Source organism: Excalfactoria chinensis, chromosome 2 (genome assembly GCF_039878825.1).
Source record: "Excalfactoria chinensis isolate bCotChi1 chromosome 2, bCotChi1.hap2, whole genome shotgun sequence".
Classification (NCBI taxonomy): Eukaryota; Metazoa; Chordata; class Aves; order Galliformes; family Phasianidae; genus Excalfactoria; species Excalfactoria chinensis.
In genome coordinates, this window is record NC_092826.1 from 32,891,643 (window position 1) to 32,906,857 (window position 15,215).

The following is a 15,215-nucleotide window of genomic DNA, read 5'->3' on the forward strand; positions in this document are numbered from 1 at the left end:
TTCCTTAGGAAGATACATCTCAACTATGATCGACTATTACAATACTTGCTTTCCTTCACAGGGTGTTTAAATAGGAAACTTTCTTTTCCAAGCCATGTTTCTACTCTCACTCTTTATGATGATCTTCCTTTGTGGCTGAAACATTTGCTGCGCCAACAAAAGAAAAAGGAACAGTGCAGTTGTACCGACCTTCCTTGAGCAGTCTCTTTTTAGTAAAGGTTTTTCAGAGACGGTATTTATTCTCTTGTTTTTTCTTATAGCAAATTCTGAAATTGAGGTGTCTGTGTCTGCGAGAAATGTGAGAAGGTTGCTTAGTTTCCAGCGCTACCTGAGATCTTCCCGTTTTTTCCGTGGTATCACTGTTCCAAATTCTTCAAACATTTTAGACGATGATTATAATGGACAAGCAAAGGTTGGTTGCTTAATTTAATTCCTTTTACCTTTGTTTTATCCAGCATGTTTCTTTATGTTTACTCACGTATAAATATCCCATGTTAAGAGGCAATGCAAGCAAATGAATGTTTTAAGCATGTATTTTCATATGTGTATGTATGTGTGCATATATGTCTGTATACCTTTATAAAATCCAGCCAAAATTCTGGCAAATTCTTTCACCTCTTCCAAGCTTAGTGGGATAATTTTTAGAGCTTATGTACTTACAGGGCTTGCAGTTTCTTAAATGGCAATTACACTGTGGTAATTAAAGAAAAAGTGAATGAAATGGGGTAGAGCAATTTGGGCAACCTCTTACCCTCACTCTCCTTTTCCTTTTTGATCTAATTTTCATTAGTGAACATCTGAAGGAGTGACTAAATACTACTAAAAGCTCAGTAGAACGTATAATTAATGTATTAACTTATTAGATTATACCAAAATGGTATCTTTGTATGCAATTCTTCTAGAAAAGCGTGATAGCTGTAATGTACTTGTGCTATTCTAGAGCATACTGGTAAGACAGGCAATCGTAAATGTTAGCTCGATGAAGAGCTAGTGTATTTGGAAACAGGATGGATGTGCTGACAGAGAATGAGTAGGCAAAGTTCATAGGTTGTTAAGAGCCCAAAGACAGTATCTTGCTACTGATAGTAGATAATGCTTTTTGTTAATAACCTTTATGCACAAAGGAATATCCTTGCAATACAGCGTGCTGATACTGAATGTGATCAGGCTACAGTGTTGGAAGAATCTGATAACCTTAAGGATGGATTTAAAAAGAGATGTGTAATTTAACAGCAGAAAGATCTTGTTGTGTATTTCTTCCGCTAACTCAGTTTTAGTGGCCAGTAGAGAAAACGTAGCATGTAGTACCGGGATCACAAAACAACTGCAAAGTTAATGAGAATCTGAGAAAGCAAGTATCCACTGTAAGATGTGCTGGGCAGGTAATTCTAATGGAGGCAGGGTGGCAAAGGTGGTGACTTAAACTCTGAGGCCCTGAAAGTGCTGCGTTATTGTCCATCTGTGTTCATGAAGGAACGTGTAGCAGCTGTGGAGTGGTAGTCCAGTAAGGTGGAAAGTGAAAAGATTCCTTATGAAGAAATTACAGGCTTTTCTTATTTTCTTAGTAGTACACCTAAGCAGCATTTTCCCTATTTAATCAAAAAGGGAAAGTGAGAAATTAAAGGACTGCTTACAGATTATTACTTCGTTGCAAAAAGTGATGTGAAAGATCTGGAAGAGATCTTGAGACAAAAGGCTGGAAGTCATCTGACAGAGTTCTGTGATCGATAGATACCTTTGTTAAGATGATTGCATGAAATGTCAAGCGTGGGCTTCTTAAGGTGTCTCAGTTTTATTTTCCGAGTTTGAACAGTGATTTTGTCATACTGCTTCTGCTTCTAACCTAATTGTTTTAAATTGCCATACTTCTTTTATGGAAATGATTACAGGATGAAGGGGAAATCTCAGTTTTTACCATCAAGACACTTCTCATATTTCAGACTTTTAATTTGTAGTGTATATTTTAAAGTTTTTTTCAATTTTCAGACAAATCGAGTATTTATAATGCTGTTTTTCTGTATATAAATTCAGAGACTGATGCAAGTCCTTTAAAGTTTAAATACTCCTCTGGCCTATAGGAAGATAGCCATATCCTGAGGGGAGAAAGAATTAAAGCCGTTGTGTTTTGTTTCAGTGTATGTTGGAGAAGGTTGGAAACTGGAACTTCGATATCTTTCTTTTTGATAGACTGACAAATGGTGAGTTTGCTCTTTCCTCTTCTCTTGTGTTTTTATCCCTTAGTATAAGGTAGCTGTTGCTCTGACACTGTGGTATGTGGTGCCATCGATCACTAAAAAGCAAAGATGTCATCAGGTAGTACTTTTTGATTTAGCAGTCTTCAGTCTAAATTCTGATTTGCCATGCCACTCTGTTACAATGCCATTGATGTCAGTACTGATAATAATCACTGATTTATAGAAGATGCCCTTGTGCTTTATAGATGTTATGCTTTAGCTTTTTTTGTTCTTTCTTTTTTTGCTGTAAGTAGTATTTAATACAAGTTGACAATCTTGCTCATTTAATCTATTGTTCAGTTATGGAATGGTGTTAATTTATACATCTGTGTGCAGGGTCAGTTGCAGTGAATGATTACTTTTCTGGATAAACCGGATAAATTGAATTTTGTGTAGAACAGTTTGCAGCACAAACAGAAGACAAAATAGTATGAACACATTGTAATTACGACATCTGGTAGAGTACCTAGAGAATTAGGAGGTGAGCAGACATAAAGTGCTGTATGTATGGTTTGCTCAAAATACACAAGGAGAAAAGGCTGTGGTTTTGCCATACCCATTACAAGTGGCAGTAGGAAAGAGTTGGTTAAAAAAATAAATCAAATGAAGTATTGTAAAGCTATGGACAGCCAGTTGGAAAAGAGATCTGTAAATGTGCTGGAAAGGAGGTGGACTGCTGTAATGGATAGAGAGAATGTTTGTGTTTTAGTATGGAGCAATGGAAAGAAGAAAGAAATGGGTGAGTCCAAGGAAACTGGCACTTGTGCCAGCGGAAAGCTCCTGGAGCCTGGACTGTGAGCAGGAAGCAGCCAGTGCCATTTTTCCATCAGTCGGATGGAGTTGGTAGCAGAGATACAGTGAGTGTGTTTACAGTTTGGCAGGAAGACATAGAAACTTAAGTTCCGAAAGCAAAATAAGGCACCACGTTGCTATTTTGCTAAAAGGATGCTTGACTTAAATGCTTTACCTAGAGTAAAAGTAGTATCCTCACAGTTTGATGTAAAGCAAAGCATGAATGTAGAAATGGAAGCAGTGGGGATTCTTACAAAGATAATGATTATATAGGTAATGATAGACTTCAACTCAGAAAGCTGTTTGTACAAGGTTACTTGTTTGTGAACATAGCTTAGTAGAGATTAGTTTAGCGGAAGGGGAGTAATCTGCAGTCCTCCTTTTGATACAGAGCCTTCTCTGTCATAAGCATGCTTTTTTTTCAGATATACTTCCAGTATACTGTGCAGCTTCTATTGTGGAAGCCTTTCTGAACCATCCTGTTTGCATCCTAATTCCGTTGTTTTAGGAGCACGTTTGGAACAGTGATGTTCTTGAAAGTTCTTAAGGGTAGAACATACAACATTGCTGTACATGCAGCTTCACCTGGTGAACTGCCCTGGGCAAACCTGTAAGCCATGAGTTGCTCAGTAAACGCTGTTTGAAGAACTGTGTATCTTTTGGAGAAGAAGTGGCTGGCACCACTAAATACTTCAAGCCAGTGATAAGTTCAGTTTAGCAGAATTGTTTGTCCTTTTGTGCCTCAGTTTGCTAGATTATCCGATTCCTGCTAAATGAGATTGTCAGACTAAATGTACCAACACTGAGTAATCCTTCACTACGTACTGTTTGCAGAGTGAATAATTTGCAAGCTATTTCAATTAAACAGTAAACATGCTGCTATTTCCTCGGCTTCTACAGCTTCATTTGTTTTATCACTGTATGTGATTGCAGTATTATTGCTGCGAGCAGGTGAAATGTAGTGCAGGCTTTCAATGATATACGTTTCCTAAAGAAATGTACAACTTTGTATTAGATTTCTGTCTGAAATAAGAAATAATTCCACGCACAAAAAAAGGTGAAAATGCATAACAACGTATGTGCAACTTACACAGAGTGACATGATGGAGCTTTCTATGATTCTATGATTTTTTGCTTTTTTTCTGATGGTTTCTGTATTCCTTTCTGAGCTGTGTGTCCGTCTGTAAAAATAATGATGCAACGTACCACGAAGCTGAACACTGTTGTAAAGGATTTGCACGTTGAAACTTCTTGCTTTTTTTTTTAATGTCGGTAACATTTTCCTCCTGTCATTTGGCAGTGAACAATATTGGCAGTCACTAGAAGGAGACAGCTAATGGGATCTTGTCATGCAAGAAGATTTAAGTATTTATCATGGTGTGGAGAAATTTGCTTGTGTAATTTTTGTGTCCAATTTGTTTGAAGTACGTTTATTGTGAAAGTCACTGATTTCATGACTTCCAATGAATTAGTATTTTCATCTTATTTTTAGGAAACAGTCTAGTCAGCTTAACCTTTCATCTGTTTAATCTTCATGGACTAATTGAACACTTCCAGTTAGATACGATGAAACTCCGTAGATTTTTGGGTAAATACAGCTTTTTATTATGATGAATATTGCTGTTTATCCGAATTCTTGTGCCTTGACTGAAGTGCTGGTTGTAGTTTAGCAATAAGGTTTGAAGAGTGCTGGCGCCATACAGATCGTACAGTAATTTTAACTACATCAATTGAGAGAAACTTACTCTCCAGTAAGTTTCTGTGACTATAGTCACATCCACGTTAAAACCAACCAAGTATTGGTACGTTTATGGCAGATGCTTTATTGTTTGTATTAAATCTAAATGTCGGGAATGAATGTGAATTCATTCACGTGACAATGTAATTAAGAAAGATAGACTGCTCCTTTATTTGGTGCCATTTTCATTTCTCTTTTAGCTTTTGTTTCTGAAATTTTCCGTATGATTTCACAACTATACTGATCATACCATATTGGCCAATTTGATGCCATGTCTTGCTTGCTCAAGCTCTCGTGCGTGTACTCCCTGTGCTGTAGGTATACAGTCTCCATAAAGAGGGCACGAGACCATTACTGGGCTGTGTGTGCCTGTGGCACTGGAAAGCTTCACTGAGAAGAACCGTAAATACAACTGTGGCATGTTCAAACCAGGTGGTACTTCCACTTGTCAGCTGAAGGAGCTGCATCCCCGTGCCACAGACACAGACCCTGGTGTGAGGTTTCCATCATTCAGTTCTTCTGTGTTGGTACCTATTATGTGATTTTGGGAATGGGGTGCTGATTTCTAACAGAGCAGAAAAAAGAGGATTCTCAGTTTCAGAGAAAACAATGTTACGGTTCTGAAGCTGGTCATTTAACAGGGAGGGGGAACCACATTCAGCAGGCTTTTCTCCACTTTCAAATAGGGGAATGTTTTTGTTTTCATCACTGAATTCTCTTTCTACTTGAGAATTTTTAGCTGTTCTGTCATGAGTTTAATCTTTTAAAATGGACTCAGATCCTTCCAGTATTAAAAAGATACAGAAGCTGACCTAGAGGACTGGAATTTGGATAGATAACGTGGAGAAGGCAGTTAAGAGAAGTCTTATCTTGAGCTGCTGAAGTTGTAACTGAGTGCGCTTGGTTGTCACCTTGCTTATCCTCTGGCTAGTGGAGATTTATCAAAGGAGTATTTAACTTGAAATGAAACTGCAGTTAGGAATAACTGGATTAGATAATCAGAATTCGAAACTGTAAGACACTAAAATGCTGTTAGACTGTGGGAGAAGGCAACGTTCTATTCTAGCATTGAAGTCAATCATTTTCTTTTGTTAAGTGCCTTCTACTGAGCAGCAGTAACAAAACATTTCTTAGCTCCGCTCCACCTCATCTGTTGAATCAAGGAGCTTTTTTTCTTGGCGTTAAATCATTCTTTTCTTTTGTTGTCCTTTCTACCCTAGTTTGTAGTCATCTGAAGGCTGTGATACTTCATGTACTCCACAGCGTCCATCTTATTTGAGAACATGCTCTAATCTTTTATTTTTTAAGAAGATGAGAAATCTGGTTTTAGTCCTTAGTGAAACCTTAATATTTTAGTTGTGTGCGTGTGTGTTTATCTGTGTATATGTATATATACATAAACACAAATATTTGCTTGTATGCACACACTGTCTTTCTGTGATTTCAAAAGGTTATCTGGAGATCAGCCAGCTCCTTTTGTCTGCTTTCAATTTCTTATCCAACATTCAAAGAGAAAGAAAACATAAGGTAGTGCATTTTACAAAAGCACAAGGCAAACTGTTCAAAATACTGTCCTTGTTCTACTTTATTAAAATAGGTTCGAAGTAGTTAGTCTAGACTTTGAGTATCCGGACCAGCTAATGAAGCCATAAAAACAGAGGATTAAATGATGGACACCTTCACTCATGCAGTAGACATAAGGAATATGTGGAAGGGAGTTCTACCTCAGATTAACAGAGCCCAAAGATGCTTGTTTTCTTTATTATTGTCCATAAGAGGTTTCAGTGGTGTGCTGAATGCCATCAAGATTACACAGTGGCTACAGTTTTTTGGCTTTTCGTAAGCCACAACTCTTCACAAATACCATGCATTGCTCTAACATTACAGTCACAATCACATGGAGGGTGCTGGCTTGTAAACCGAGTAGGAAAAGATGTTTGTATGCGAATGACAGAGCGTAGTCAGCCAGGAAAGCGTTCTTTGGAGGTTGGCTTGAACGAACTAATGTGTCATCAGGCAAAACTTTGCAATTTAAAGTATAGTTCGATTGCTGCTCTTCAGATTTCTCTCCCTGTATCCTTGTAAACATTACAGTTCTTTTGTATTCAAGCTAACGTGGATGTCCTTTAAAATGTTGTACCTATGCTGAAAGATAGCCAGGAAGATGGAGGAGGAAAACAAGAAAGAAGATAAACAGGAAATATTGATCTAGGAGTGGCTTGTCAGGCCATCATCTAAACGAGATTCTTTTCTAAATTGCATGTAGGCTTAAAATTCCTTAAGTATACAAGTACCAGAAAATGTCCACACTGTATGGAGGTGGCTTCTCATGACCACTGTTGGAATAGGAAAGAAAAGCACTTCCTAAAATAGTAAAACACCTCCTATTTCCTCTGATATGTCTGTTTTCAAGGCATGATGTGAAGTCATCCCAATGCTTTGGGTTCATAGTATCATCTTCATTTTGTATTCTAGGTTGCCTCAACATTCAGGCAGGCTAGGTTTTCAAAGGGAGACTTCCTTAGATAGTTCTTAACATCAGAGCATCTCAGATAACGTATTGATTTCAAGTTGTATAATTCTTTCTCTGAGATGGCTTTGCATGTAGCTCATTTCTAGTGGAAAAGTTTCCTCACATAAAAATCTTTTACACTTGGTTTTGGTTCAACTGGCAATTTACTGACTTTGACACTTTTATGTGTGTGTAGCTTGTGATGTTGCATATTTCTGTGCCTAACAAGGACATGTAAAATGATACATGAAAAAAATTGCTGTTTCATTTAAATTTAGATATTTCTTATTTTCCTGCAGTTATGGTTCAAGAAGATTATCACAGTCAAAACCCTTATCATAATGCAGTTCATGCTGCTGATGTGACTCAGGCCATGCACTGTTACTTAAAAGAGCCTAAGGTAAGGAGACACTCTCAATTATAGAAATACATGTATTTAATCATAGAGTTGCTCAGGTTGGAAGAGACCTTAAAGATCATCAAGTCCAACAGAGCCTAACCATAGTACCCTAACTCTAACACATTCAGGGATGGTGACTCAACCTATTCCAGTGCTTAACAACCCTTTCTGTCAGGAACGTTTTCCTGATATCCAACCTAAACTTACCCTGGTACAACTTGAGGCCATTTACCCCCATCCTGTCACCTGTCACCAGCGAGAAGAGACCAACCCCACTCTCTCTGTAACCTCCTTTTGCAGCCATGCTTATGGCCACGCTTGTATTGCTGACAGGGGTCTGTTTGTTATTACCTTGCAGCTGTCCGAATCCTTAACTCCGTGGGATGTTCTGCTCAGTTTAATTGCAGCTGCCACACACGATTTGGATCATCCAGGCGTTAACCAACCTTTCCTAATTAAAACAAACCATTACTTAGCAACTTTGTATAAGGTAAGGAGAAAATCAGTTGTTTTGTTGAGACCAGGTGTGGAAAATTCCTGAGGAGAACAGAAGAGGAATATAAAGTGTGGTGTCATAAGCTTGTTGTTGGTGTGAATTGAGAGCTTCCATGCCACTGGGTTAAAACTGTGAGCTGATGAAGTATTCAGGATGTGAGAGACTCTGTTCTCTCTACAAGCAAACAAACAGGCAGAAGCCCTCTGTGGTACAGCTGTTAGTGCAAGGCATTCAATTACGAAGCAGTCACTGATACCTGTAATATCACTGTCATTTGCAGAATACCTCAGTACTGGAGAACCATCACTGGCGATCAGCAGTGGGGTTGCTGAGAGAGTCTGGTTTATTTGCACATATGTCCTTAGAAAACAGGTAAGTTTTATACAGAGTAATTTGTCTTAGTTTAAGGTGCAAGTAAGCTGTCTCTTAAGAAAGAGAGCATTACAAAGCAAGCAAAACTATTGCATGGCAGTTCATCACCTAAATTTTGTATCTGTACCTTTCTAATGATTCCTGGATACCTGGACTTGGAACACAGCGTTCAGTGTGAGCACACTGAAGAGGTGTAGTCAAGCACCTGGTTATGTTAAACCTCATCTCCTTCTGTCACTGCAACTGTAGCTTAGCATAGAACCTTCTTACCTGTGTTAACAGTCAGTACACCTTGAACAATTAATTTGTGCGTATTTAAGGAAAAACAGACAAACAAAAATCCAAGTCTGTTGTTCAGAAAGCTGCCGATGAAGTGTCCCAATATTAGTTTGGAAGTGGCAGGAGAAACAAAAGAAGAAACTGCAGTGAAAATGCTGATCAGAAAGCTTGTGACTTGCATCTGCATAATAATGAATATGATTAAAAAGATCCCACCCACAACCTATGTGAATTTAATGATAGCTATTGTTCTCCATTGTTATCCTCTCTGAATGCTTGGTACCACTAATTTCAGGCAGCTGATGGAAAGCCAGATAGGTGATCTCATTCTTGCCACAGACATCAGTCAGCAAAATGAGTATCTGTCCATGTTCCGATCCCACCTGGACAGAGGAGACCTATGTTTAGAGGACGCAAACCACCGTCACTTCATTTTACAGGTGATTTTTTTTTTATTATATTTTTTTGAAAACGTGATTTTAACTTCAAAACTAACGAACGTGCTAAATACAGCTACTTCTGGGCTGTGTTCAACATGAAGTAAATACCTTCAGTTGTTTTGTTTCATTACAAAAAGGTTGTTCCTTCCATTTCTGCCTCCCCTCCCCTCCTAGCGCAGCCTCGGGGATATCACATGTTGGTAGTCTGAAAACTTGGAGCTGTTAAGACAAGGAGAGACGCACTTCTAAGAACGAGATTTTGCATTCTGATGACTCCAGCACAGTCTCAGAACTGAAATGCTTTGTTAGAACACGTTTCAAGGAAAAAAAAACAAGTACAGCTGTTGTGAATCAGCTTCATAGCTTCAGCTTCACAGAGATTTGTATTACTAGATCCAGTCTGTGGACTGCAAAAGAAGATGGACAAACACGGGAAGTTCTGTCCTGTGCGAACCATTACGAAAGATGTATGCTTAAAAACTAGAAACACAAAATACTGTTGGCTTACACTGATACCTTCCTGAATTTGGTGCTGCCTCCTGTATTAGTGAATATGCTAAATGAAATGCCCTTGAAATGCTTTGACTTGCCTTAGTTTTGGTATTGCTCAGAGATGATCACAAGATCTAATTGTTTCTCAAGTGTTTAAGTGTGATTATGGAATGCAACCAGGGAAACGCAAACGACAGGTAGGTTTTATCGTTTGCAAAGTTTCTGCTGCCGGGGAATAGGTAACGGAAGATACTGTTGGAAGGAAAGGGGTCGGTCGGGTGGCCTAACGCTGTGTATTAACTTCCTAGATGGCTTTGAAGTGTGCTGATATTTGTAATCCGTGTCGGACTTGGGAGCTGAGTAAGCAGTGGAGTGAAAAAGTAACGGAGGAGTTCTTCCATCAAGGCAAGTGAGAGTGCGGGTATCAGATAGCAGATGATGTATTTATAGTGTGGAGAAAGCAATCGTGAGTCATAGCTGCATGCAAATTAATAGTGACTTACATTTATGACTAATACAGATGTACGGTACAGCGTGGGATTTTTTTCTCTACCGGGTTGTGTTTCTTGCAAAAGGTTGGTGCTGCCGACACCTGGTGAAAACCGCTTAGAATTCTGAATGCGGAATGGCAGGTTCAGTAGATCCTCCATCCTGAAAGGTGCATCAGATGAATAGTCATGTTCAGTTTACGTGTTCCTGCTGCCTTCAGGAAGTTAAGAAATATATTTTTGCCAGATCTTCTGTATTAAAAATTTCTCTGGCAATGAGAACGTGCAGGAAGAAGCTGGCAAGGTGATTCTGATAAATCAGTAACCTTAACTACATGGCCAACAGTTGATGAAGCTTTTAATTGACAAATGGAAGGCGTGAATTTTGCTCACTATTACTGAGTGCTTCTCCTTTTTCAGTGCTGGTTTACCTTGATTTGAGAAATGCTAATGTGTACAGCTATGAGAGATGGAGAGCTGACTTCTTGAGTGCTGAGCATGTGGAACTTACAGTCAGGGGAAGATACATGGAAGTGGAACAGCAAATTGCCTTCAGTGAGAAATACCTCAAGGCCAAATTGTTCTCTTCTGTGTAGCAAAGTGGGATGAGGGGGTCTCCAGGAGTTTTTGCAAGGAAGTGCGATCAGGAACCCATTGATTCGATGCTTTCCATTTGTTACTGCTTGTGTGATTTAAGAAAAACCCAACCAAACCAAAAAAGCGTGTAATTGGACCTGTTGTCTTAACCACTGTATTGTACTTCTGTTTCTTTAGGAGATATTGAAAAAAAATATCACTTGGGTGTGAGTCCACTTTGTGACCGACAGACAGAGACCATTGCCAACATCCAGATTGGTAACTGCAGTTCTGTGTGTTTCAGTAGATTCCATTCAGAATGTCTATTGAAGAAAATACCATACCTGTACATTTGCTGGAAGCTCTGCATGGTCTCTCCGTGTGGCACTTCACAGGAGGATTCCAGCTCTCTGGATTTAGCTTTCTGGAGTGTTAGCAGTCAGTTTAAGTACAGCCTTAGGAAGGGCAGTAGATACAGATCTGATAGAGAACCATGGAGACTTGATATTCCTTACCACGAACTCGTGTTGGATTTAAAATAGCAGAAGGGCTGACTTGTTTACTAAGTAGTTTCTGTAGGCTGAATAGGTATCTTTTCAGACCTTGTAAAGAGTACCGCATCTAACCATAAACGTATTGTGAGTTGGTGTTTGAAATTAGAGACTAAGAAGATCTGATCTGTTCAATCAGCTGCAAGTCTGATTTAGAATATTGGAAAAGTCATCCATGTTTGTAATTTACAGGCGGAAGTGAGCACAGCTTTGGTAGTCGCACCATTTGATTGTATGGATGGATACTGCAAATAACGTGCAGCAAAAATATAAGCCATGGTTTATGTTGCCATAAGCATCAGCTTTTTTCTTTCTCCTTTCCACCCATGGTTAGATCACTTATGGGGTAATCTGTTAGAAAAAAATAGACTGGTAGAAGGAAGATTTATTGTGTAGTTTATGTGACTTTAGTTATTGGTTAGATAATTAAGATTTAGATATTAAGATTTAGATTCTCTCTCCCTGTTCTCAACTATTTTCCTTTATTTGCTCACTGTTCTGGAAAATAATAAAAAAAGGTTATCTTGTAATCCGGTATCAGTTGGTCCAGGGGAGGGCCATAAGGATGATCAGAGGGCTGGAGCACCTCTCCTATGAAGACAGGCTGAGGGAGCTGGGCTTGTTCAGACTGGACATGAGACAGCTCCAGGGAGACCTTACTGTGGCCTTCCAATACTTGAGGGGAGCTTACAAGGGGGAAGGGTGCTGAATTTTTACACGGTCTGATAGTGTTAAGACGAAGGGAAATGGCTTTAAACTAAAAGAGGGGAGAGGTAGGTTGGGTGATAGGAAGAATTTCTTCATTTAGAGCTTAGTGAGGCTCTGGCACAGCTACCCAGAAGCACTGGTGCCCCAACCTTGGAGGTGTTCAAGGCCAGATTGGATGGGGCCCTGAGCAGCCTGAGCTGGTGTGTGGCAGCCCTGCCCCCTGTAAGGGGTTGGAACTAAGGAATCATTAAGGTCCCTTCCAACCCAAGCCATTCTGTCATTCAATATAACGCTGATCTTTTGACTGACCATTATAATATTTTATATTTTATAAGGATGCCCTAAATATGAAAATTAGTTTTTAAACGTGCATTGGAAAAGAATGGTCACAGAACTGCAGGGGTTGGAAGAGACCTCCAGATTGAGTCCAGCCCCTGTGCTAGAACAGGTACCCTACTAGAGGTCTCACAGGTAGGCATCCAGGCAGGTCTTGAATATCTCCATAGAAGAAGACTCCACAACCTCTCTGGACAATCTGTCCCTGTGCTCTGTCGCCCTTACCGTAAAGAAGTTCTTCTGCGTGTTAGTACAGAACTTCCTGTGTTCAAGTTTTAGGCCATTGCTCCTTGTCCTATTGCTGTGCACTACTGAGAAGAGCCTGGCCTCATCTCTTTGCCTCCCACCTCCCTTTAGGTATTTATAAACATTTCTCAGATCCCCTCTCAGTCTTCTTATCCCTACTCTGAACAGACCCAGTTTACTCAGCCTTTCCCCACATGGGAGGATCTCCAGGCCCTTAATCACCTTTATGGCCCTCCACTGGACTCCTAGATGATTCCTGTCTTCTTTTGAACTGGGGAGCCCAGAACTGGACACAGTAGTCTAAATGTGGCCTCACCACAGAGTAGAGGAGCAGGATCACTTCCCTCGACCTGCTTGCCTCGCTCTTTTTAATGCACCCCAGGATTCCATCGGCCTTCTTGGCCACAAGGGCACTCTGCTGGCTTATGGCCAACCCGTTGTCCACCAGGTCCTTCACCACAGAGCTCCTCTCCAGCAGGTCATCCCCAAACTTGTACTGTGGACGTTACTCTGCATGGTTTAGTTTATTATTATGTCTTACTTAAACAACGTAGCTGGTCTTCCCCTGTTTTTCTCACGTGGCTGTGTGTGTTTGCTGTTTTGAAGGCTTCATGACCTACCTGGTGGAGCCACTGTTTGCAGAATGGGCCCGGTTCTCCAACACGCGGCTGTCGCAGACGATGCTCGGCCACCTGGGACTGAACAAGGCGAGCTGGAAGGGGGTGCAGAGGGAACAGTCTGGCGGCGGGGAGGACGCTGACCCTGCCTTCGAGGAGATGGACTCAGACATATTACCTCAGGAACCTCGATTGTCCTGACCTCAGCCCTCATGACAAAACTGCCTCTTCTCTCGGTGTCTGCACAGCTGGATTAAAGGAGATACCTGCCCGCCCGAGGTCTTGGTAAAATGATGCCAGCATTATTTATTTCCAAGTTTTCCTTCGACACAGACAGTTGAACCTGACGTTGTTTCTTTTTTTAACTGCGAGATCTGAACATAGAGCAATATGCATCCGCCTCAGTTGGTTTTTGTTCGGAACCTTGAATATGCAAAGCACAGCGGTGACCGAGCCTTGGAGGAACAGTGCGAAGGCTTCATTGTGCCACAGCTTTTGGTTCTCTTGGGTGAAATCTGAAACGCGGTCTTTGAATCGTTAAGACTTGAGATGGATCGTTCCACTTCCTTGGAATATAGCGAGACTTGCATGAATGTGTTCAAAGCGTACCTTCCACTCAGCCCCTGTTTTAATACGGAAATGTGAAGTGCCCATCCTCTGCCGCCTCCGGCAAGACTTGATGTTTACAAACGTACTCTGAAACTGCGGGTTCTAGACTTTAACCTTTGCGCATGGCTGTGAAGGAACCACTAACCTGGGTTGTTTTTTTTTTGCTTTTTTTTTTTTTTCTTCTTTTTTTAAAAGAAAAAGATCAAATCGGAGACTGCAGCTCTTGTTTTTTTTGGATGCCGGAAAAGCCTCCCATTTGCCATAATTTTGTTTGTGCACTGGGAACTGAGCGTTCATCATAGAGCACAGCCAAGCTTTACTCCAGTGCTGTATGGGAATGCGGTTTTTATAAAGCAGAAAACACTTCAGAATTCGGGATGGGGTGGGAGAAATGGGGAGGGAGGGAGTGGGGGGGCGGGGGGGGTGTCTGAACTGCATTGCGATTCTGCAGTGAAAACATCGCATGTTGTTTTCACTATTGTACACTTGAACTGCACATGCAAGAGGAAAACAAAACAAAAAAGGTGGAATGTCTCAACACCATCATCAGCTCAGGGTATTTGCCAATCTGAAATAAAGCGGGATGGGAAAGCGTGTCCTTCACAAACAAGGGTACAGATGCCCCTTTGCTGCAGTGTGTGTATGTGTGGGTGCGTGAGTCTTGGGGGGGGGGGGGGGTGGGAGGGAAGGGAGGGAGTGGGAGGGACCGGGCAGGGTTTGAAAGGCAGCATTTTTCTTCTTCTTCTTAATTTATTCTTTTAGAATGTGACAGTTTGACGGACAGCCACATCGGGGAGGGAGCTGTAACGGATCGCTACAGATGCCTTAAACTATGCACAAAAATATAAAGCTACGCGACCAAATTTGTTTGCGATTTGAAAGGGGAGAAAAAAGAAAATTAAAGAACAAAACAACAACAACAAAACACCTTCCCTCCCCCCCCCGAACAAAACAAAACCCCCCAACCAAGTGCATTTGTTTACCTGTTCCTCCCCTCCGCTGAAACGGCGCCATTTGGTGGGGTTTGGGTGGGAGAAGGAGAAAAACCGGTTGGTTGGTTGGTTGGTTGGTTGGTTGGTTGGTTTGCTTGTTTGGTTTTTTGTTGTTTTTATTTTTTTAAGGACAAACCGAAAGGACTGATTTTAAACTGCCAACATTCCATTTTTGTAGTTCGTTTTTGACGTGGTTTTCAGTCCGGTAAGCACAACCGTCAGCTGATTGGAGAAACTGGTGCTTTCTTTCAGTTCGTTTGTATTTCCTCCCCCCCCCCCGTTGTTGTTCCTGTAAAAAGACTGTTGATCGATTCTGTTTACAGTTTGTCGCAACAGC

The 15,215-nt window shown here is 40.7% G+C and overlaps 1 protein-coding gene across 2 annotated transcripts in view; it reads left to right on the forward strand.

Moving 5' to 3' along the window:
* The window catches only part of PDE7A (phosphodiesterase 7A), a 70,566-nt gene extending 55,748 nt beyond the window's left edge, over positions 1 to 14,818 (forward strand). For both annotated transcript variants that reach the window (XM_072329835.1, XM_072329834.1), the window contains 10 exons: positions 261 to 412; positions 2,135 to 2,198; positions 4,519 to 4,614; positions 7,576 to 7,676; positions 8,035 to 8,166; positions 8,453 to 8,544; positions 9,119 to 9,263; positions 10,064 to 10,160; positions 11,018 to 11,098; positions 13,267 to 14,818. In XM_072329835.1, the coding sequence (XP_072185936.1) occupies positions 261 to 412; positions 2,135 to 2,198; positions 4,519 to 4,614; positions 7,576 to 7,676; positions 8,035 to 8,166; positions 8,453 to 8,544; positions 9,119 to 9,263; positions 10,064 to 10,160; positions 11,018 to 11,098; positions 13,267 to 13,478 (1,172 nt within the window). In that variant the 3' untranslated portion in view covers positions 13,479 to 14,818. The remainder of the gene's footprint in view (positions 1 to 260; positions 413 to 2,134; positions 2,199 to 4,518; positions 4,615 to 7,575; positions 7,677 to 8,034; positions 8,167 to 8,452; positions 8,545 to 9,118; positions 9,264 to 10,063; positions 10,161 to 11,017; positions 11,099 to 13,266) is intronic.
* The last annotated feature ends 397 nt before the right edge of the window (positions 14,819 to 15,215 follow it).